At 38.0% G+C, this 24393-nt stretch overlaps 1 protein-coding gene across 1 annotated transcript; it reads right to left on the reverse strand.

The window, feature by feature from the left end:
• Positions 1-10229: 10229 nt before the first annotated feature.
• On the reverse strand, positions 10230-23879 carry LOC104164920 (macrophage erythroblast attacher-like). Its single transcript, XM_009704405.1, has 3 exons — positions 23774-23879; positions 14112-14294; positions 10230-10454 (listed from the first exon to the last, which is right to left on the reverse strand). Exons 2-3 carry the CDS (start codon positions 14217-14219, stop codon positions 10230-10232), a joined length of 333 nt encoding a protein of 110 aa, XP_009702707.1. The 5' UTR covers positions 14220-14294; positions 23774-23879.
• Between the last annotated feature and the right edge of the window lie 514 nt (positions 23880-24393).

Below are 24393 nucleotides of genomic sequence, written 5' to 3' on the forward strand. Positions count from 1 at the left end.
ATTTTAAAATTTGGAGCAGTCAGGTCAAGTCATTCCTCTCCATTGGTCTCCACTCTGCACATGAGTTTAAGTATTTTTATTTTATGACATCTCCAGCCACAAGTCTGGAAAGCTGTCAGAAGGAATGCATTATAAAATCCCTTATAATTCACATGAACATTTATGTATTAAAATAAGCCCCAGAATATTTCACATATGAAATGTGAATCTTTAACAAGGTTCAAACCTAAACAGGAATGAGTACTAAAATACGCAATACTTGATATTTTCAAATCCCCCATAAGCTGTCCTCAAAACAAGATAATTCATCAAAAAAGAAGTTAGGCTTAAGGCAAGGCAAAAAAAAAATAAATGTAACTCAAGACAGAGAAAGGTAGCATTTTGTAGAGAAGAAAGACTCCTTGGCGGAAAAAAACAATGCTCAAAAGAGGCTATTTGTTGTATAAAGCAGGTGATTCATAATATCATAAGATGCAGTTTATGTATTTTTTTGAACATGCAAATTGTTTATTTTTAATTGCTTACTAGCATCAATATGAAATTGAAAATAGGCCAGCATGCCTCAAGCTCTCAGTGGCTTGTTGCCAAGAGTATGTTTATATGCACAAGAGCACTAGCTTCATATTAAAAAAGGCTTTGCTGATGCACTTTACCATTCAGTAGTACGGTAAGTATTTGTTTAAACTACTTGTATATGAAATACAATAAACACACACTTAGACCACTGTAAAACAACTTTAAAAAAGCTGTGTTAAGCTTTCAATGACTATTCACACACTAAACTACATACCCTCAACTTACAACATAACCTTCAATATAATTTAGTTCTACCAAAGTGTAATAGAAATGCAAGAATGAACAAGTTACAAACAAAAAGGTCAAATTAGTCTCCTATATTAATTTGTCAGAATTTCCTCTGTGATGAATGCACAGCAAATCCAGGGATCACCTAGATGCCATGATTATTGTTACACAACTCAGGAAGAAGGCATCCACAAGATGCTGCAAGGTAGATAGGACCATCTGGGGAAGAAAAAAGGAGGTTAGGGTATTTCTGCAGTGGGGAAACAGTGAAAAAGACATCAGTTGGCAGGAGCAGGAAGACTGGAACACACCACAGTAACATTGCCTACTTGAAAACATGTGCAGAAAGAAAAAAACATGAGATGCAGGTGAAAGGCAGGAAAGTGCAACAGGTTTTGATGGCAGTAACGTGAATTGAGACCGCCACCCAATTCCTCTGCCCCTGTACAAGGGGAAGGATAAAAGGCTGCTGGTTACAACAGTTCCTTCAAAGTCAATGCAGAGTATGTATAAATTGCATTGAGATCGAAGGGAAACACAAATTAAGAAGACAATGGCATAGGTGCTGACAATACAGGAACATCACAGCTACTGAAGATCAGTTAAAATGAGGCACAAATTAACAATAAGAGGCCTCCTTACTCTCTGCTCATAAAATAATGTCTGAAGTTCATTAAGCTACTATTAAGTGTTATAATGCTACACACATTAACAGGATTACAGAGAAACAAACAGAGTAATTGACAGAATGTCCTACTCAAAAGCCAGCTGCAGAGCTAGTTGTCAGAAAAAAAGCAAAGACAGCCAAACCACAGATTCATCAACAGAAGAGCCAGAAAGTTTTTGTCTACAAAGTAAACACATCCCATGGTGTACAGAGTCAAGCACACATGACCTCTGTATAGCACAGACCTTTTAATTTTACCTGGTTATTTTTAAAGGACCACAATAACTTACACTGACTGACTATCCATGAGAAGAACATTGTCTTTATCTAACATTAGAATCATAGAATCGTTATGGTCGGAAGAGACCTCAAAGATCATCAAGTCCAACTGTCTACCCAAAGACACTAATGCCCACTAAACCATGTCTTGAAGACCCATATCTAAATGTTTTTTGAACACCTCCAGGGATGGTGAGTCCACCACCTCCCTGGGGAGCCCGTTCCAATACCTAACGACTCTTACAGTGAAGAAATTCTTCCCAATATCCAACCTGAACCTCCCCTGGCGCAACTTGAGACCATTTCCTCTTGTCCTATCGCTAGTTACTGGGGAGAGGAGACCAACCCCCACTTGCTACAACCTCCTTTCAGGCAATCAGGTCTCCTCCCAGCTTCCTTTTCTCCAGGCTAAACAACCCCAGCTCCCTCGGCCGCTCCTCATAAGACTTTCTCCAGACCCTTCACCAGCTTTGTTGCTCTTCTCAGGACACACTCTAGTTGTGCAATGTCCTTCTCGTAGTGAGGGGCCCAAAACTGAACACAGTATTTGAGGTGTGGCCTCACCAGCGCTAAGTACAAAAGATACCAGCAGAAGATACCAGTACTTCTTTTGGTAATTGCTTCTAGTGATTAACTCATGTTCTAACCTTGTGTCAAGATTTCAGATTTTTAATTTTTCTGACTTCTGATGCTGTGTACTGCCTCCTCCCTAACGCTTTCTGTACTAGATGATGAAGTTCCTTGGTATATGATTTTTGCTCTCATACCTAGCAAAGATACCCAGCCCTTACATTTTCCAGTCATCATCTCCCTCTAGTTTTTCCAACAGCTTTCCTAAGATGTGGTCAACAAAACTATACATGTTCTGGTATTGACTGCTCCAGAGTCAAATAAAAAGAAATGTTTCATCCGTTTGCTTTTGCTCATGCACATAAGCCATTTTGGTAGAGCCTCACAGTTGCAGCTAGCATTTGGGTTGGTTATTAGCAAGCTGTTTTCCCAACACATCCTCTATTCCTGCCTCAGCAATTTTTGTAGCTCAGCAAATGGCTGTACCTTATCCAGCAGTACATTATACCACGCTAGGTACAGTAATAAATGACTATGCTAGAGCAGTGCGACAAAGCCTCTAGAGCTTAAGATGCATCAGCAGGCAGAACAAAAAAAAGCAGCTCTGGTCTCAGCTCTACCATGATCATTTTCTGACATAGCCTCTTCTAGCAGAGGAAAGACAACAAATCCTTTACCAGTGAAGCATAAGCCCTGCAGCTTTTGTCCAAGCAGGATCAGTCTGAACTAGCAGCTACACGCACTCTACGACAAAAAGCTAACTCCTGTCATCTAGTGTAGTAATAAGAGAAAGTGCTAAATGTAATGTTACATTTACACTTTGAAGGAATGTCTGGAAGGAAGAATGCACAATAAGAAAAATCTCGGAGGCATAACTAAAACCAAACCTCTTCTATACCTAGGCAATCCAGAAGTGATAAGACCCTTCTCCCTTTAGAGAAACATTTCAAGTCAAGAATCTTTCTTGAATCACTAGCTTTCGAGACTAAGTATTTTATAATAAATTAGCTCTGTTATGAAACACTATAGGTAACCCATTTTGTCTAAAAGAACTGAAAAAATAAGACATTCAACATCACAGCACACTTCATGTTGTTGGCTTTTGAAGTGTCAAATGATTTGTAATGAGAAAGTTTATTACTCTGCATCGATCTTGACTATTTCACATTTACATAATTCTAATTCCCAAAGATGCTCAGACAAACTGCAGATGTAAGGCTGCTCAGGAATTACAGCACTTTGAAATTCAGATGAACACACCCAGACATTCATTATACCAATCTAGTGAAAGTTGCCATGCCTACGCTATGAACAGCCAAAACACATTTAAAGGAGTTTGAGTTGCTCATCTATAGCCTAGTACTGTAAGGTAACTCAAAACAGCACAAGTTAACATCCTGGCACCTTTAACTAAGCCATGCCAGTTTAGGAGTTCCTTCATACGTTGTTTTCTCAAATATCTCTAGTGTGGGAACAGCAAGTCATAGGAGAGGGACACAAATAGCTCCAGACAAAAGACACCTTTTGCCATTCAGCCCGCATGTAGAAAGTCAGCTTGTCTATGCTCTGCGTGACAGTGAAGCAAAGAATACATTCAAGCATTATGCTTAATATTATTTACCTATTTAAAATTGAAGTGTTATGAATATAAACTTGTTTCGGTGAATTTAATACATATTTGTCTGCCTACAATCCATTCTTCGATTACATGTCTTAACAAGGAAGATTCCTACAGGTACACTGGTATGATTAAGAGAAGTACATATTCAGCTTTTAACTTTAAGACCATATGGCTTCCTTCACTCAAACTTAAGGTTTTTCTAAACATTCATATGAATTTCTTACTGAAGCAATCACATATTACTGACAGCCATCCTGCTCAAGTATTAAAAGTTCACTATCCAATGCCCTTGAGCTGTATTATGTAGTTTATTTGTTATGACTGTTTTAGATTTAAGTCTAGATGTAAGTCTCACTCTGATTTTTATTTTTTTTTTAAGTTTCCTACATTTAAGTTTCACTCTAGACTTAAGTTTTCACTCCCACTTCACCTGACCATATAAGTTACATCTGAACAGCCATTTCAGGCTTTTGGGGAGAAGACTGGTAGAACACAGCTGTATCAAAGAAAGCACTTTAGAAGTCCCAGTGGAGCACAGATCAGTCTCCAGAAACAGAGAAACAATATCTTACCTGTGCATTCCTCCTGACATGCAGATATGCCTACAGTTGTGGACATTCACTGACTACAGAATGCCTTTATCCTGCACATCCCTCAGAGCAAGAACACCAGCTACACAGGCGTAAGAAACTTTCAGTCCAGTGGGACAAAGACAATCAGCTTCTTAAATACAGAACTTTCCTTAAAAATCCAAGCAGCTATGGGTTCGATACCATCTGCTCTCCTCTGTCAATAACCAGGTGGTGAGTTTCTGAGAGACATAAGCAAGTCTAAATCTACCACATTTTGATCAGAATAGTACTCTTGGTGAGCATTTTTCATTTGAGTTAAGACTTAATATTGTTCCTGTTTCTGATGCTCAGATGTGCAGGTCATTTTCCATCTCCCATTTTTTGAGAGAGTCAAATAGGAACAGTTATTCAGAGAAAGGATGACTTAAAAAATGGTAGCTTCAGTAAGATTTTGCCCTATAACAGACAAAGAAATCACTCAGCAGTATTCTACTGAGGTCTCAGCTGAAAGATCCATTTCACAGTGTTGAGGAACACTTTTATAAAGCAAGGAAAGAACCTTTAACTTCAGGGTTGAAAAAAAGGAACAATGATGTAGAACAGTAGAAAGAAGAAAACAGGTACTTGGATAGAAGCCATGCACCTTGTCTTGAAGGATTAAAGTTTCTCTTATTCCAAAGGACATCAAATAAGATTTCATGACCCCCCATACAAAATTAAGATGGAACACACCTGAATTTGTTGCAGGTATCTTTCCAAATACTCAGGCTAATCCATTCAAAATGGTTTCCAAATAATGAAAACTGAAGCTGCATTTATGCAGTAGAAAAGAGGAAGAACTGGATCAAATTGCAAAGAGGGGAGAACAGAGAATAATCAGCTTTTTCAGTGACTAATATTCCTTTAATTTATACTAATCAAAATTTATTTTACAAATATATTTACTATACCAGTTTGAAAGATAATGAAATATTTTCAGAATGGCTTTGCAGTATCTGCCCTGTTTTGATATCCTCCAGGGACTAACTGTTACCACAGATTTAGAAGTTCTGCTCAAGAAGGAAAGCATTGACAAAAACTGAAGGTCTGAACTCCCACTTCAAGAAAATGGTTTTCTTTTTAGGACTGCTATCAAGTGGTTTAATACTGCTTGAAGTGTCAAGAAGCCCTTCTAATACAGGCCAATGTTTACAATGGTCATATGTCTAGACAACACTTTTGAAGTCCATGAAATATTCAAATTTTACCCCTCAAGTCTCAAAAGCAAAAAAGCACACTGTGGTATTAATCCAAATGGCTAGTTAGGTATCTTTGAAGGATGATGCACCTACTTAATTACTGATCTAAGAACATTAAATTGCAAAACTTTGATCGGCATGCATAATCCATGATGCAAGGTCAAGTTAACCAGTTTTAAGCTATTTAAAAGAGTTATTTCAACTCAAGTATTCTCTTATACCTGCAACCTTACAGTGCCACTGCCCACCCTCCCCAGCGGTATAGTAGTAATTCTGTCCCTCAGTGGTTTATAAATTTCTAAATCATTTGCTACCTGCCCTAACACACAGACACTTGCTTTAAATCGATGCCATTCTTCACAGAAAACAGACATTGCCACTTGTACAACTTTTGTACAGTATAAGGATTAAGGCAAAGATGTGTATTCTTTTACTAAAATAAACTAAGCAAAGACAGAAAGAGGATTTATAGCATGTGATAAAAGAGACTGGCAGCTTCAGAATCTGGGTTTGTTTTCAATGACATAGGCAAAAATCACTACGGCTATTACATAATTAAGCAAAGAACATAAGGACACTTAAGTTTTTTTTCTTCTTAGCCTATTAAAAAAGGGGTTAGAAAAAGCATGAAATTTTAAAAGCAACCACCCCTAGGAACAGCAAACAAAGCAGTACATACCGAACCTAACAATAAAACTTATCTGCAAAGAGCAACCAAATTCTACTGGAACACTGCACTTCCGAAATTAGATTTGCCTATCAATTAATGGCACAGAAATGAGATGGCATTTAATGTAGCAGAACATGGAATAGCAAAGTTTAAGTTAACAGACAACCCTGCCAGTAAGCCGAATATATGAACCTGCACATGAAAATATGCATTTCTATATTGGTGTTGCACTCCAAGGTCATAACAGAGTCAAAACAAGATCATTATTAAGTGTAACAAGCTGATACTGATGAGCTTCATTTGTATGAAATAACAAAAACTTAACATCTAGTTTGCATCTCAACCCAAACTGTTTCACATCATTAGGGAGCCAGAAGACACCAAGAGAAAAAGTCCACAACAGAATCCCCTCCACCCCATATTTACTTTGGCACAAATGTGACATTTCAGTCCTTGACTGTCAGCTCTTATTTTAATATTACTCACATTTTGCTTTACTTTCCCAAGCAGCACTACCTTTCTTTAAAGGCATATCACATACATTACATGTTTGTAGCTTTTTTCTTATATCGTCATATAACATTATGCTTTATATGCTACATGCCAGAAATCATTCCTAACTTGAGCTAGTTCATAATTCTGATATTTAAACTTCCCTATAATTTTTCACATCCAGCATTTCTTTTCGTAGCTGTTTGCTTCCTAGTTTATAACCACGGCTTTTAAGTGCTTATCTTCCATGACAAGAATTCAAGAATATTGTTCCTATGAAGGTAGTTAATTTAGAAAGCAGACTAGAATTTGTCATAGTCCATCAATAACTATTAGAATTGGACACTATGGTGCATAGCCGATCTTTGAGCAAACTGTCTGCTGCGTATTATTGGCAAACAAACAAATGATTTAATGGTTTGCTTTTGGTCACTGAAACAGAATGCTTTCTAAACTGTTTCCACCCACAAAGTAGTACCTTAGCAGCTCTGCAGGTCTCTTCACATTCAGAAGCCATGCAAGGAACTTAAAACAAGCAGGTTGAGACTTGCTCCCAAGACTGGTCTAACAGCTACTGAAAGATGCTTAACCTAGGATCTACAAGATACAACTGAAATAGAAAGAGCAGTTTCCTTCAGCCATTTCAAATAGCAGGGCAAAGGGCAGTTTTACCTATTTGGTCTAGAAACACAATCACGGAACGGTTGAGATTGGGACCTCTGGAGGTTGTATAGTCCCCTTGCTCAAAGTGGCATCATCTACAACACATTACTTAGGACCTTTCCCAGTCCAATGTGGGTTTAAATATCTCCAAGTACAGGGAGACCCCCACACCCCAGCGTGTCTGCTGGGGGGCCCAGAACTAGGTACAGAACTCCAGATGGGTCTAACCAGTGTTGCATAGGGGGGTTGGATCACCAACCCTTCCCTTGCTGGTGCTGTTCATCCCAGTGCAACCCAGAGCACAGTTGAGTCTTCTTTGCCACATGGGTGCATTGCTGGGTCACACTCAACTTGTCCACCAGCCTCACCTCTAGCTGGTGGACAAGTTGAGCAAAAACCTCACCTTTTGTCAGATTCCTACTTAGGGTATAGCGCCTATGCAGTGGTAACAATATTGTCTTGATATACATAAAAAAACCCCAGGTAATAGACATGACCAGGTTCACTATATACAGCAATGTGCTTCTGAACTCTGCAGTGGTGTAGACATTTATCAAAATTACAGTTGAGACTACAGTAAACAGAAAGATTACTTTGGCCAAGAGACAAATACCATGATATTTTGTAATCTCTACAGCAAAGTTACATTACTAAGCATTAGAGAACACTTCAATGCTCATATCCTTCAGTAAGAACGGAACAAAAAGAAACAGAGAAGTTGTCTTATTAAACCAGCAAACCCACAAATTCTATATAATGATCAAGTCTCAGTATATTGTAAAAGCTGTTCACAATGAGCATCACCATACAGTAAAAAATACTGAGTACAATGCCGAGAGACTTAGGGAAGCCTATCCTCATTTAGCCAAAATGTAAGCTTTAACATTGAGTAAAATGCATAATTTTAGCAAACCAGGAGAAATACGGCCTCAGTGCATTCAACATGTGGAACTAAGTTTGGTGTTATTCAAGTTACTATGCAAGTAAAAATACTTAGGCTTGAAGGCAGAAGTTAAATAAGCTTATTTAAAACTTTTTAAAAAAAACCAAAACACCAAAACCACCAAAGTTTCTATTTAGCAAACAGAATGAAAAGCTTTAAGGCTCCACAAGTGCAATGCTTCTTACCACACAGTCTTGCAGAGTATCATGAGACTTCCATGCTCATGTCTAAACCAAAGCTGAGCATTACTTAATTGGGCATAATAGAACTTGCTATGAAAATGAAAATATTTCCATAGTGCTTTTTCAGCTAGACCTAGGAGGTACGGTAACACAATGATTCAAAAGGAGATGAGCTCCTGCTCAAAACAGAGGGAAACACCTACCAGAAATAGAAGAGCTGCTGACCATTCAGCTGCAATTATCCCAGAGTAATTGTCTTGTTCTTTTGATTGACATGCATGGGCTATCTTTAGTGAGGCATAGCAGCCTCTTTGGTGAATTTTTTCAGAACTATTTCCTATTAATAGTCTGTAACCCACTTCCCATCTCCCCTTCCATTCAATCTCTACTTGCTGTTTCCTTTTTGGTATTTACTGAAGTCACTGCTGGTTGAACAGGATCAGACTGGTAAAGCAGTCAAGGAGTAAGAGAGACACATGACAGACACGCTCATTGTACAAGACAAAGAACAGGTACATATGCTGTAGTTTGACATCAGTAACAAAAACCTCTTCCCCTCAACTAGATCAGAGAGATGTGTTCAACTATGTCACCTAAGAAAGGCAAAGTATGTAAGTCACATAACTAAACTCTCAGCATCTTTATAGGAGAAAGATTTTAACCAGAAGAGTTACATATCTTCTAGAATCAGGAATATCAAAAGAACATGAGAGTCAAGGATCACTGAGGATCAAATAACAAATGCTACCTAAAATCAACAAATAATGATTTCTCGAAATAAACAGTAAATTCTTAAAGAATCAGTTTTAATGTCCTAGTGGCTGTCAAAGGACCACAGTGTGGATTCATTGCTCTGCATAAAGAAGCTACACCAAGGTGCACAAACTTCAAACACTTCATAAGCCATTATGAGATGTAAGCAAAACCAACTAGATAATGAGTGAAAAGTGACAACCACAGAATCATAAATGGCAAAATAAGCAAAACAGCAAAAAGTTTTATGGACCATGCAAGATATACCGGCTACTAAAAAACCCAAATTGTATCAAGATTTATTTTCCAAACTATAAGCCAGCTTTCCTCTTGATGCATTAAATAGTAGGATGATACAATAAAACAGTTGTTCCTGCAATCAGCATATGCTATTCTGCTCAGTCTGGTCACCTACACATATCATCTAAGCGTGGCTAGACAGATGGGAAACTCCACCAACTGCTTAATCAGCAGCCTAAAGGCCTCTAACAAGAAATTCTGTATGACATTTGAAAATTATTCGAAGTTTTAATAGGGCAAGGTGTTTATGTAGAAGTATTTAATTTGCAACTAAAAGCTATGCCTTTGATTTTGACTGACTTAATACGTTAAAATACAATTTATGTCAAGTAAGGAGAACAAACTCAGGCCTAAAATGATTAACAGATAAACATTAGTAATAAAACCAAGCTAATACATAAAAATAGCTGCTACAGGGCTAATGCTGCTTGTTCTTATTTGCCAACTTCCTCTTTACTATGGTTTTGTTAGTAAGTTAGTGCACATTGCTACCAACCTCAATACCACTTTGTCTGGCTAGTTTTACAGCTGTATTGTAGTAGCCACAACGTAAAAGATGTTCCACCATCATACGATCCATACGTTTCTTCTTCCACATATTTGCAGCAGCTGGCTGGTCACTACTATGTTCTTTCAGATGTTCAATCCTACGTTTGCAGAGTTTTGCGCTTTCATCTTCAGCCTGGATTGATTCAACTGCCTAAAAGGTAAAAATTAAACAAGAACAAATAAGAGCTACAGATTTTCAATTTGCTTTTAAAGTAAAATAGAGTAAGAATTGCTTGTAAGCATTCTTTACATATTATACAGTTACTCCCAATAGCATTTCTTTCATTTAGAAAGACTCTTCCTATGGCAGTGCGTAAGTTTCAGCGTGGCTGGTCCAGTTCCGAGATATTCTTGCATACAAGTAAGTTTTAACTGATTTGACATTATGAGTGTACGCATTTTTCTGCTTAATGTGCAATTTCTCCAAAATCTAGCAAAGTATCCATTACAGCAACAACTACTGTAATAGCCTGCAAAGAACTTTGTGAAAGTTTGCAGTCATATGGTCCAAACAGTTGAAAATCATGCATTTCCACCTCTAACCTATGCATGGGTTCTTCCTCAAGCAGCTGTCCTACTGAATTAGTTCTACTGAGGAGTGATGCGGAGTAAACCCACATTACTTCCAATACACTGGAGCCATTTTAATCAGTCATGCAATAATGAAAATTATATAAACATCTGGCCTCTTAGCACCTTTAATTCAAGGTTCTTCAAGCAGTTTTTAAAAATTATCAGTTTTGTTAAATTGGTATTATTTTACTCAACTCTGCTACTCTGGAAACATGGATCCACTGTTAAGAGCCTTACTTAGGAAAATAAATTTGTCCAGAGGAAGTAGAATGACTTTTAAACCAACATATTGGTATGCCCAGTGCAAAACACACACCCCAAATAGCTCCACAACATTTATTTTTTTTTAAATTAAAAAAACCCCCAAACACTCAGGTCATACTTACTTTCCTTCAACCTTAAAGTTACATGGCTGATTACTTATGCTGCAAATTTTACTAGGCAATTTTATTACAGACATATCATAATTCAAAGCTAGCTGACTCAGTATACAGCACATGACGTTTGTGGGTCATGCCAGGCTACAGAACACAAGAGAGCCTGCGGTACTTTTATATGCTTTGTAAGGTAAAAGCAAACCAGAAGACAATGGAGGGTTAGTACCTTCCCATCCACAATATATCACTAGTGATGCAATTTCAGATTGAGTTGCCTTACTTGCAGTGACTTTAAACTCACTGGTTTGTGTTTGAATAACTGCACAGCTATGGTGACAGGAAAGCCCATGCAGGTTTGCCAACTAAGCACAGACCAAATTACCTGGCTGGCTTTTGGCAGCCCACTTTGCACTCCACACTGGCACTGCTACTTTCCCACTACTCAAGCTATTCAGGCTACAATATCATCCTTGGATAACAGCTCCAGCTCTGGAAGAACAGGTTGGTTCTAATTGCTTTTACCATGCATACTCATCTACAGATTTATTCTGGAAGGATTGTTATTTGAAAAGCAAAGTAAAATAAATGAAAACTTGTGCAAGAAAAGCTGACCAAGCATTTGTCCCAATTAAGCCTGACTCTGATCTGGCCCTTGATACCAAATTCAAGTATGTAAAACACAAGGTAAGTATTTTACTAAAACTCATGTAAACATCTATAGCTTGAGTTATTTTCATTACTGAAGTCTGAGTTACTTCTGTTACCAAATTTAGCTTTATTTTGTAACATATGGTTTGGAGACCAGTATTTTAAGTTATAAACTAAGCCTTTTCCTAATCAGCAAGCAAACACTAACGCAAGCCAAAACTCACTTTCACTTGTTAGACACCTGCGGTATTATCAGATGTGAAGGTAACCTCAAGAATTATTCTGACTACAACTATGAGAATTCAAGGCAGCCAGGCACAAAGGTTGAGCCCCTTCTCATTTCAAAGGACTCTCCTTATATGGTTTTGTACCTGGTCTTATACAGCTCTTGCTGTTTTTTTGATCCTTCTAGTGCATTCAGAAAGGTTACAGATCCTTTTCAAAGCCCTCTGAAGCAAGACTATCTGGACTTGCCCTGCTGGACTTTAATAGAACTTGAGGGAACAAGCATATTAAACAGGATACAAAAGGGAAAACAAAGGCCTAGGTTTCCCCAGGATCATTTTCAGAACCCAAGAAACCTGCTGTGTTGAAAAGCTTTTTTTTTTTTTAAGAGTGAGTAAGGTGTTAAGTAAAGAAACCATCTAATTCTATTATGGCCATCTCAGCAGTTCATCAGATCCTTGTCTAAACACAGGAGGAAACAGAGATCCCACATGGGTCCAAAGGCCCTAAAGAAAACAATCATTTTGCTCTGGGCAGAGATTACAGACAAGACAGTTGGAGTTGAAGGTTTGGAGCAGAAACAAGACCTTTGTATTTCAGAAGACTTTTACTGTTAAACAGATTATTTTTTTTTTGCCTTTTGTTCTTTTTGAGCAGCTGTAAGCTTCCCACAGTTTTTCAGGCAGTCAAAAACAAATGAGCAATTGCACTAAAATGGAGTCTTGCACCCAGAACATTCAGCAATGCCTTCAGACACACCCCCGCAGTCAGCAGAGATTTAAGAAGTAAATAACTTACTCCTCCACATCATTACTACACACCTACAAGCAAAAACCCAACACCTCTTTCAGAAGTAGCAGTAATTTCTTTCTGTAAGTGACAGAGAAGTGAAGAAAACATGTCCTTCAAGACCACTTTAAGTTTCACAAACCAAAGATGAAAACAGCAATTAGATTTATGAAGTCTTTTGCATGAAGTCTTTTTGCAGAACAGCTTTTCAACACCTAGCTAACCTGTTCAAGCAGAAAACCCCAAATCAACATACATGACAGTGTTATTTTTACGTTACAAACCTCCAAGGTATTTTGACGCTTCACTTAATATGGTCTCAAGATTTGTATCTGTTGGTTATTTCATTTAAGTTTTAATGAAATGACTCTGGTACCATTTGTTTCATCTGTTTATTTTTGGAGAAGCACTGCTCTGAAGCCAGGAAACGGAGCTGTTTTCATTTTTCTGCAAGATTTGTTTCAAGTAAGTGCTCTGATGAATCCCAGGATGAGCAATATTCCCATCCAAAATAAGGATGGTTTATACTATATAGTTTATGTTTAACTCCTTCTTCCTAGAAGGATGTGGTAAAGGCATGAACGTTTGGCTGTATTTCATACAAGCACTCGAGCTTAATAGCTAGAAGCAGGTTATCCTGCTAAACTTTAAAATACTTTTAGTAATATTCGCTTCCAACCTGCAAGTTTAGTGTTCATAAAAAACAGTCAAGTAACAACCCAGGACAACTTGCCCTTTCTTCTGCAAAGAAGCCTCAACACTGCATATAACTACCCTCTGCACTGGGGTTTAAACATTTTTCAGACTCATCTTCTGCCTGTTTTGCTCCTCAAGTGATCAATTAATGCAATGGCACAAACCTTTCCATTAGACAAGCAGGAATTGATACAAATAAATTTTACTACTATTTCTTTTCTGTGGGTGGAGAAATTCCTTTTCAGGACTATAAATACCTATTAATTTTACCCCTCAAGAGGTTTGATATACTTAGTCCTGGAACACCAAGTCATGTTACCTAAGTGCAGCGAAGCAAGATACAGTAAGATTCGGTGTTTCGCTGTGCATTCTAAGGCCTTTGTTTATAGTGCCAGTAATACCTGTATCTTGAAAAGAAAATCCAAGCAAACAGCATTGCAGAACACTACTTCTGTTAACTTTGTAAAGACAAAGCAATCACAAGGTACACCACCACTTACCTTTCGTTTCAGAACACTGAGTTTTTCAACTACTCCATCCAGGAGACTAACAACTGAATCCACCGCAGGACAACTGCTCAGCGTCTTCTCCAGCTCTGCCACAACCATTGTAACGTGGCTGGTCTCTCGATCAATGTTTTTCTGTGCAGCTCGAAACCGTTTGTTCAGTGTTTCATATGGCACCTAAATGAGAAATATCAAGTCGTTAGAATTTCTAAATTGAAAAAGTCAGGTCTTCTAGAGTTTAAAGAAACTGATGATTTTATCTGATGCAGTCAGAAGAACATCTATGTTCCAGGACACTAGAGGTCATTAATTGAACTCAAGTTCTCATATCTAAGCTCTTATTTATGACCTCTCAGCAAGGAGCTAACACTTCAAAGATTATGAAAGAAACAGTCACAGGAAATAAAAGCTGATAGATTCTTTTCTAATACCAATTTCACCTATGCTGTTCTGACTGTAGCAAGCGTTGATGGAAAACAGTTCAGGGAGAACAGAAAGCAAAGACAAATGTGTATCTAAAAAAGGAAAGCTGCAAGTTAACTACAACTAAGATATCACCCTTCGGAACATGGCTTTTTAAAGTTTACATTTCTTTCCTTCAGGAGTTCATAAAAGATGAGAAAGTTACCTTTGAGAAAGCATGTATAATGCATAGTGGCTACTGAAAAATACATACATAGTACACCAACGGTTATTCAGGAAATCTAATAGGTCTCCTACCTACTTCCGCCCATGAAGGATTACTTTTTAACATTAATCCCAGCAGGACTATAATGAATGCTAAGAGAAACTCCATCTAAGATTTTTAGTGAAAAAAGCCTACACTGTATGACTAAATTTGTTAAATTCCTCTAAGGCTCCATTCCTTGGCATAGAGACTAACCAGTCTTGGTCCTACTTGTCTTACACCTTTATGGGACAGCCATATCGAAACTCCTACTGGTGGCCACTAAGGACACATACCTGGGAGTAGTCTACAGCCTTGTCAAATTTTAGGGTACCGAATGATTTGGGGAAAGCTCACAGTGAATGTTAAGCTGTTCCCATCATGTTGCTTCCACTACAGTGACAGTATAAGTAATTTAGAAGGGAAGTCCTATTACTTCACAGAAACAGGAATTTTAGAACTAAAAACATTCCAGTGTTATACACTTAATTCATCCATGTCTTATCTTGAAAAAGTCCACAAGAAATTCTTTCATGTAATTATCATAATCTTGATTGCTTTTCCATTAATCAAAGGCATAATTTAGCTAGCAATCAGATTACACATATTAAAGCCAAAACAGGAAACGCGAATCAGCGTTCTGTTTGGTACATATCACGTACATGTTTGATTACAAATCTGTCAAGTATATCACTTCTAATCAATTACACTAAGATTGCCTCCATTTTCTTCCTTCTAATCATTTGCATGCAAGAAAGTATCCCCAGGGTCCACTCTCCTTTTGGGCTCTATTAGGAGAGAAGTTACTACATAACCATGGCAATTCACAATTAGAGATGCACAGAGAAACAGTTTAGATTCAGAGTAAGGAAGACAAGCCAAAGTACTTGCTTTCCAAGACTTTGCATGACCTACAATAGGTTGTTCTTATTTGTAGTAGAAGTATAACACAAGGATACTCCTGATAAGAAAGGGCTTCTCTTCCTCTCAGAAAGACTGAAATGACCATTTAATATTTGGGGGGTTTTTTTTTGTATCTCAAACTAAAACCTAAACAAATGACAGAACAAGCCTTTACCACAGGAAATATCAAGCTAAAACAATTTTTTTCCTCATACATCTTCTCCTAAAATCCCAGCACCACAACCCCCTCAAAACTCAAACCACATAAAACATCACAATTAATAGGCTTCAACACCTACTTAATTGTCTGTATAACCATATTTCATTCCACCTTTAGCCCTTACTTCCTTTCTCCATTTCTACAAGAGAGATAAAACATTTGAAAGCCCCATAGATAGAATAGTGCTTGTTTTTTGGTTTGTGGTGTTTGGTTTTTTTGTTTGTGGTTTGTTTTTTTTTTGATTGGTTGGTTTTCTGGGGGCGGTGGGGGGTACCATTTTGACATCTCATGCTTTTGAACATGGAAGCTTGTTTCCAACTCCAAGACTCGATGTCAGACAGCAATTACATTAAGACAACTTCTTCCCTTTCCCCCCCCGCATTTTTCTTACCATTCATTGAAAAACATGTTTCCTACAGTTACTTACATCTATTGAATTTAATTTCTGCTAGTACTTTGCTAATTAGCTTTCCACACCACACTGAAAAGCTACATTAATCAAGACTTTGAGAAGCTACTACTGATTTGAGTTATCTGCTTGACTACAAAAAGTGGGTTTGTTAAATTTTGAGCAGTCAGTTGAACCAGACATGCAGATCATCTAGCTTTAATCCTCCTTTCCCTTAGTTTCTTATCTGCACACAAGAGCAATAACAGTTCACATTTCCCATGCTCTGCCTCTTTAGCATGCAATTTTTTGGCACAGCCTGTGTTCACATAATGCTTAGAACAACTGGACTTCCAATTTCAGCTGGCATCATTGTATATAATTTACAATGTGTCCAGGTGAAATAGGTTTTTGAATCTTGTTTTATCTTTTTTTTTCCTACCCCAAAAAAGATCCAAGTAGCCTGTGTGGAAGAGGCTAGGAGTTGAACTATTTTGCTATACAGTCTGAAAGTAAATACAAATAAATATATTGCTAAACATAACTTTAGTGTACCATAACAAAGGAAATTACTTTAAAGGGACAATGAAATTATGTGCACAACTGAAACTTACAGTAAATCCTCTTTACCAGAGTTTATCATAATTTGCATGGGCACTTGTTTCTCACTACAGAGCCAGCAGTTTTTAAGACAATATTCGTAAATTGTATCCAGGTATAGCTTTTACACTTACTTTACAGGACTAGATTCTACAAATGCCAAAATTTAGAAGTTGCAACTGCTACATTCCTTACTGAGAAAGTACCTCATCTAGACACTGGCACCTTGATCTTCTGGTTCTTCTGTTACTTGTATAGTTGCTATGGTCCAAGAGCTATGCCAATAAGTTTATTTTTTTTCCGCCAATAACAAAAGTAAATGGAAGGAGAACATAAGAAAACAATGCTCTGGAAAATGTAAATCTAAAAATTCTTAATTATGGTTCACTTTAATTTTCAGGTACCATAGTTAGAAGACAGTGAACGCCAAACTTCTGAGACCAGGAGACAGCTGCAAAATTTGATTCTCATTAGCTGCCACAACCCTATTAGAGACTTTCAGTTTTTACTGCCAGCACCATTCTGTGACCAAACCTGGATTACAGAGTTATTCTTTAAGGACAAGACTGACCTCCAGAACTCAGCCTAGGAAAGCATTACCTTAAGGGAAAAAGGATAACCAGCACTGAAAAAATTTGAAGTAAAGTAGTAAGAACCAACCAGAATGTATTCTGTAAAAGCCAACTTGTCCTACTCATACAGCTTGAAAAACCACACCTCAGTTGGCTCATACCATGAGCATACAAAGAGGATACAAAGCAGAGACGCAAAATATTAGTGGGCAGCACATTTAAATCCAGTGTCCCTAAATAGATTCTGCTTCTTGTGTTCACCAGCTTCCACAGCTGCAGACACATTGTTCAACTTAAGCATGTACTAAACCAGGTCAAACTTAAATCTAATGAAAAGGAATTTGACTTAAGTTACAACAGCCTACACAAGGGGTAAAATTACAGTTTTTCCAAGATGAAAATTTTGCTACTGTAATGTGAAAGAAAGTCTGCTTGGCTGGAGGCTTCTGCAAGCATAGCATGACTGTTTCCAGGTGCTAAGTGCTAACAGACAGGCAGACACAATTGGATAACCTCATCCAAGTATTTCCTTCTTTTCAGGAGTTACTTCACTCTGGTGTCAGAAAGCCAGAAAACTCTGGTGTGCTGTCCCAGAACATGCTCCAACAACCTCTAGCTGTGGAGACAAGACTTAGCAGAGGATCTTTCTGGGTCTAAAAGCTTGAACTGGTGCAAGAGGAAGAAGGACTGCCATGAGAGCTACATCTTGGTTGTTCAGTTGAGTGAAGGGAATAGGAAACAGCAGAGCCAAGATTGTCAGAGGTAGTTTTTAAGCTTACACTTCAGAACTCAACTGTGATGTTAACTATCTGGCCTTGAGCCCAAACACAGTCCTCTTCCAGCCCATGAATGCAAATAAGGCACCAAGGCAAGACTGACTAGCTCTAAAATCATGAACTGGCTAAAACTGTTCAAATTCTGCAATTGTAGACAATATTTCTTTTAATAAGTCACATCAAATTTGACTTGAAATACCCTTAAGTATAGTGAATTTAATAATACTAAATATATTTCAAAAATAAATTTTTCAATAAGCCATTCATTTACTAGTTAGTATCATTTTCTTGATTTTTCTGAATACATATTTAAGCCAGAAAAAAACCACCAAGTGTTAAATGTTTCCATATATTGTATCCTGATGGTTAGCAAACTGTATATACCTCCCAAGTGGTTATTATTAGTCTGTAAAAAAATATTTAAAGAAATATAAATAATATCAAGTTAAACCAGTCAGTCCCCTACACAGCATCCTACAATGCATATCGACCTTTGTTATTACATTAATTATCAGCATTTTAGCGAGATCTTGATTTGTCTTTTATTAAGGTTTTCTAAACATATCTACGCGCACGCACTTAGTACTCCATCCATAAATCAAATATATAGAAACAGACTGCCAATAAGTACCCATGTTTTTCTTTACAGGCTCAGAGAAAATTGGCTTTAAAAAACAGGCCATAAGAATGTACCGTCTATAGCCTTTAACAGTACAGAAAGGGTGAGCAGAATGCAAATCATTTTCCCCTCATAGAAGTTCATTCATTCTAGCGACCAAAGCTTAAAAAGCTCTGCTACCTCAACAGTATTTATGTTGGTGGGAGTCAGACAATCACATTGGATTCTTATGCTGGTTTTAGCACTTTGAATTCCACTAAGCAGCTTAATGGCATCTTGAGAACATGGCAAAGTTTTAGCCTCATCACACACTCACAGCTTCCATGACAGACACAGTCACTCACTCATTAAGCACCTGGGGTTTCCAAACAAAGCGAAGACATGCACTGTTGAAGGGCTGTCTGCTTGGGAGAAAGTACAAGATAACAAAAGAAATATGACTTGTGGCAAGATCTTCTTTGAAGAGGTATCACAGTCCCCTAGTCATGATAGAGGAAAAGCATTCTGAGTCACAGTTAGAAATCCAGCACTTGTGACCATCATGGCCAACATAAACATCCACTTTATTCAACTAGAGATCAAACTTATACGCAATTGTAATTACAAGGGCTTTATAGACAAATAAGCAGCATAAGGAAGATGAAGAAAAGCATCTACAGAATTGAGTTTGTGACCTAGCAACAAAGGACAATAGAAAGTCTCAGTTTTAAATGCCTTCTTTCCGTTTACCAGTAAGGACTTCTCCTAAGACTTCCTGATCATGTATGAGTTTGGGGAGAGAGGTACTATTTGCACGAGAAGTCTAAAGCAAGCTGAAGATATAGAAGTAGATGAGACCAGAAGGGAGGGAGGGAGCTCACCGATGACACTCTAAAGCTGCTATGATCTCCAAAATGTCACGGTGAATGAGAAAAGTCCTTATGTCTGAAAAGGACGAGTTTCTTGCCTCTCTTCCAAAAAAGAGAACTTGAAAGACGGTGGAAACTACAGGCTGGTCTGCCTCATCTCAGTTCTTGGGAAAGTTATGGGAAAAAAAAAAAAAAGACAGAAGCCATTTCTGAGCTCATAAAAGTGACTGAGAACAGCCAGCCTAGATTTGCCATAAGCAAATCAAGCTTGACAACACTGTTTGCTTTCAGTGATAAATTTACTACCTCTGAATGACAGAAGCATGCTGGCAGTCTTTCATTCTAAGTTTAGCGAGGTTTTTGACATTGTCTCCCACAGTACCCTTGTAGCCAAACTGGGAAGATGTGGACTGAATGGCTGGAATACAACACAGGTTAGGGATTGACTGGACAGCCAGGCTCAAAGAATAAGTCAGTGGTTCCAAAGCTACCTGGTGTCAAGTACTGCTTGACTCCCAAGGAATATCATCAGCTCCAACATACATGTCTTCTTCAACCACCTGCGCTATGGAACAGAACACATAATCAGAAAGGTCACAGAAAACAACCAATTGGTGGAGTGCTTGATAATGCTGGGTGGCAGAGCTGCCATTCCGAAGAAATGGCAAGCTGGAGAAACACACCAAGAACTTCATGAAATGCAATCAAGGCAAAAACCAGAGCCCTGCACCCAGCACAAAACCACCCCATCCATTAGCACAGGCTGTGGAATCAGGCTAGGCCCATCTCTGCAGAAAAAGACGTACAGGTTCTGCTGGACAGCAGTTTGGACATGAATCTTGTGGCAACAGCCTCTTGTGGCAACGAAAGTTAACCACATACCAGGCTGCATTAGCAAGATTAAAGGCAGTGGTTGAGAGGAGTGATTGTTCTTTATGCTCAGCACTCATGCAGACTCATCTGGAACATTGAGTCTGGTTTTCTGGTCACTTCCCTGCCACATGCAAAGAAGAGAGGTGGACAAACTGGAAAGACCCCAGAAGGTTCCCACCATGATGGTTAGCTGGTCAGAGGACACAAAATCCCAGGCTTGTTTCACTTGCAGAAGAGAAGGCTACAGGGAGCTGCGAGTGGCACAATCTGATAGAAGTCTTCCATTACCTAAAGGTGAAGGTCATAGATAAGAGCTAGCCAGACTTTTCTCAGAGTTACAGAGCAAAAAGGAAGAAGGCAGAGTTGACAACTGGCAGCAAAGAAAATTCCAGCTGGATATAAAGAAAAAAAATATTTTAACCAGGAGAGTTGGTAAGCACCAAAACAGCATCTCAGAAAGGTGGCAGAATCTCCACTCTTGGAAACTTTCAGAACTAGGCAAGACCCTGAGCAACCCAAATTGGCTTTGAAGTTATCCCAGATTCGAGCAGAAGCCTGAACTACACTGTCTGCAGAAGTTCCTTCCTATATTAATTTCATGAATTCATCTAGAAAGAGACTGGATTATAGATCCCCATTGCTAATTTAGACACCAAATTCATCTCCATATGAATATACAGATGGCCATACAAAGCAAGACCAAAAGTCCCCCCCTCTGTCACCATCCTTTCTCTGACAACATCCAGAAAGGGGATGGCACTTGAAAAAAGGCAAGAACGTGAAATTACTAATCCCAAATAGCCTCTTTGGGCTTCTTGGGCCAGAGGTGGAAGTTTTATGGTAGAAACACCACAGCGTGTTTCTCATCCATGAACTCTGCTGGTTGCTGTTGACCTGTAGAGTTTTAGCACTGCAAAATCCTGCTGTGAGACATTTCACAGGCTCACGCATTGCATGAGGAAACACTCCTCGGTGTTGACTTGTCAACTGCTAGCCTAATTTGAAACCCTTTTGTTCTTGTTTTGGAAGCAAAAAAGGGAACATTCACTCTCTCCCATGCTTCTCAGAGAGACTCTTTCTAAACTATTCTTTGAAGACAGCCATTCCATATCTCTCATCATTCCTGCCCTTCTGTAGACATTTTCCAGTTCTACTATATCCTTTTTCCAGATGAGGGAAGGGAGAAAATAAGAGTAATTTATACTACTTGAGAGAAGAAGAAACCACGGATTTTCACTCCTACGTCATGTTCTCCATTTTTCCCGTTCCTAACAGTTTTGTCCTAAATTTGTCAACATTAACCTGATCATTCCCAGAAAACATTCACTATAACCCCACGATCCCACTAAGCAATGATGATAATTTCCAATTCAGTCATTGTGTATATAAGACCAGGATGCTTTTTTCTTTCCACCATATCTAAAAACTATATCACAGTACATTTGTCTGTATTGAATTTAATATATTTTAATACCCATTCAGTCTCTCATTATTCTCTAATGCTCCACACTTGGGTTTTATCTGTAATACCTCAATTATCTTCATATCATCAAGGAAACTGGATCATCTCAGCACTCAATCTCTCTTCCAGGCTGTTCAAACAGCTGAATATCAGCAGTACTGACAGAGCCATCAGCAGAATCCTAACACTAATCTTCTTCCATTACAGAGGTTGGCTACTAATTCTTGATGTTTTTTTTCTTATCTTGCCCAGTTACCTATCCACATACGGACTTGTGTTTTCTTCCTTTCAGGAGTTCCTGGTAAGGGATATCTCCCCAAAACATTCAGTAATATGAATAAACTATCAACCAAATCCACCAGCACCTCACTCCCTTTTTTTTTTTTAACATAGAAGTCCAATATCTTTGCACGGCATGACTTTCCCTTTTAAAAGTCACATTAACTGACGTACATTATTCCATATTTGATTAGACAGGATAGTATTTCTGCATCAATAATCCACTGGTTGGAAGGGGGGGGGGATCAATTACATATATTAAGAATCTCACTAAAATTTTACTTAAAGTAGCACTGAAACAAAGTCTTCTACTTTGCCTTTTTTCCACTGCTATCCAAAAAAAAAATCCCCAGACTACTTCAGCATCTATCAGAGAATTTCAGGAAGGACTAGACACAGGAGAAAGGGGTTTTCCCTAAGGCAAATAAGCTTATTTATAAAAACTGTCACATTTTGCATTTCTACTGCTTTAGAGGCGTAGGATGTTAGGCCAAAGTGTAATGGCTACTGTGTGAAACTTCAAATACCACCCTGATACTGCTCACTAGTTTTCCTACCTGGTACACAGTAATACTGAAAGACTGAATTGCACACATTTCTTTCACAATTAAAGTTTTGTGAAAAATGTAAGCCTTTATCTTCGCACAAGTCTTTTGCCTCACACTAAACCTTTAGCATACCAGTTCTCAAACTGATCTGGTCACATCCTACAACATAGGCTAGATTCCTTCTTCAGTTTAGGCAGATTCAAGCCTAAAGAATTCCAGATAAAAATGGAAATCAAACCCCAAACAATCTCTTTCAGACCACAACATTAATCAAAAATAGTTTCTACCCCACAGTGACTGCATATAGGAAACTAGTTCACATGTCGCAGAAAGAAATAGAAAGCAAAAACCAGTTTGACTGATGCTTCAAAAGTCATCACAACTAAAGGAGGAATTATTTGATGGTGAAAGTATGACCATTAATCATTCCCCAGCCTCCTTCACAGGAATTTTCAAATGTTTATTTTCTAAAAACTGATTTTCACAGAAATCAGTATAAACAATCAAAACAAGCATCTTTTACATCAGTTTGCAATTCTGTAAAAGAATATCCAATTTTCTCCTGTATTTGGGAGAAAGAAGTTAATCAGGTCTAACTTGACAGCAGTACCAACTCGTATGCAGGGAAGTTTTAACTATATATCCTGACTATACTGATGTCTGTGTGAATCATCCTTCTTAATGTTACAGTCTCCCAGCTGAGAGCAACTCCTTGCCACAAAGTGTGGATTTTTTTTTAAACACAAATACTTACACTGCATATCTTTTCAAATGAACTGAATTATGGGCAGGAGAGAATTTGAAATGGATTTTAAAAAAGTATTTTCAGGTACATGAAGTCAGATACCAGTGGGAAGAAAAAAGTTTCAAGGAAAAAAAAAATCAAATAAAAGTATCCTACCAGATTAGGTGGGGGGCACCATTACAGAACTATGCCCTCCTTTCAAGGGTCAGAAAAATGATGTGCTTCCTCTCCTCAACTGTGTTAGCTTGTAATACCTGAAAAGCTCCAGAGATTTGTATGAATCTACAGGTCTTCAAGATAATTCAGTTGAAGACTTTTGATGCATAAGTAAGCTTTTTCAAATGCCATATATTGTGCCCTTAGCTGAAATTAAGCCTAGCCACAGATAGGTAGGGAAAAGAAAGTGAGAAGTGCAATGACAAAACTGCCTTTCAAAAAAACAGAAGCAAAGACAACTTTATGAAAGAGGAAGTACGAGAATATGGAAGAAAAGTCAAACATCTCCTAAATACCTTTAATAAACAGTGTCAAAAGAAAAGGTAAACCCAGCAAGAAACACCTTTGAACATTAACCTGTTTCCTTGAGACTAAACTGGATCACCACGCTCACCTTCAACAAAACAGAAAAGTAGAGAACATGTATACATGATGTCATTTGAAAAATGAGGCAGGGTACAATAAACTACTCCAAATTGTCCCTCAAACCAATAACAATTAAGCATTTCTATGCAGAATTACTGAAATTCTGTATTTTTATACACTTTATTTCTTCCTTG

The sequence above is a fragment of the Cariama cristata genome, unplaced genomic scaffold (genome assembly GCF_000690535.1).
Source record: "Cariama cristata isolate BGI_N322 unplaced genomic scaffold, ASM69053v1 scaffold19217, whole genome shotgun sequence".
Lineage (NCBI taxonomy): Eukaryota > Metazoa > Chordata > Aves > Cariamiformes > Cariamidae > Cariama > Cariama cristata.

Bases quoted from the DNA above. Each gene is read 5' to 3' on its own strand.
- LOC104164920 (XM_009704405.1), bottom strand. From the start codon at position 14,219: ATGGTTGTGGCAGAGCTGGAGAAGACGCTGAGCAGTTGTCCTGCGGTG. The intron at 10,455-14,111 runs GTAAGTGGTGGT...TTTACCTTTTAG, and splicing joins TCAGTGTTCTGAAACGAAAG to GCAGTTGAATCAATCCAGGC.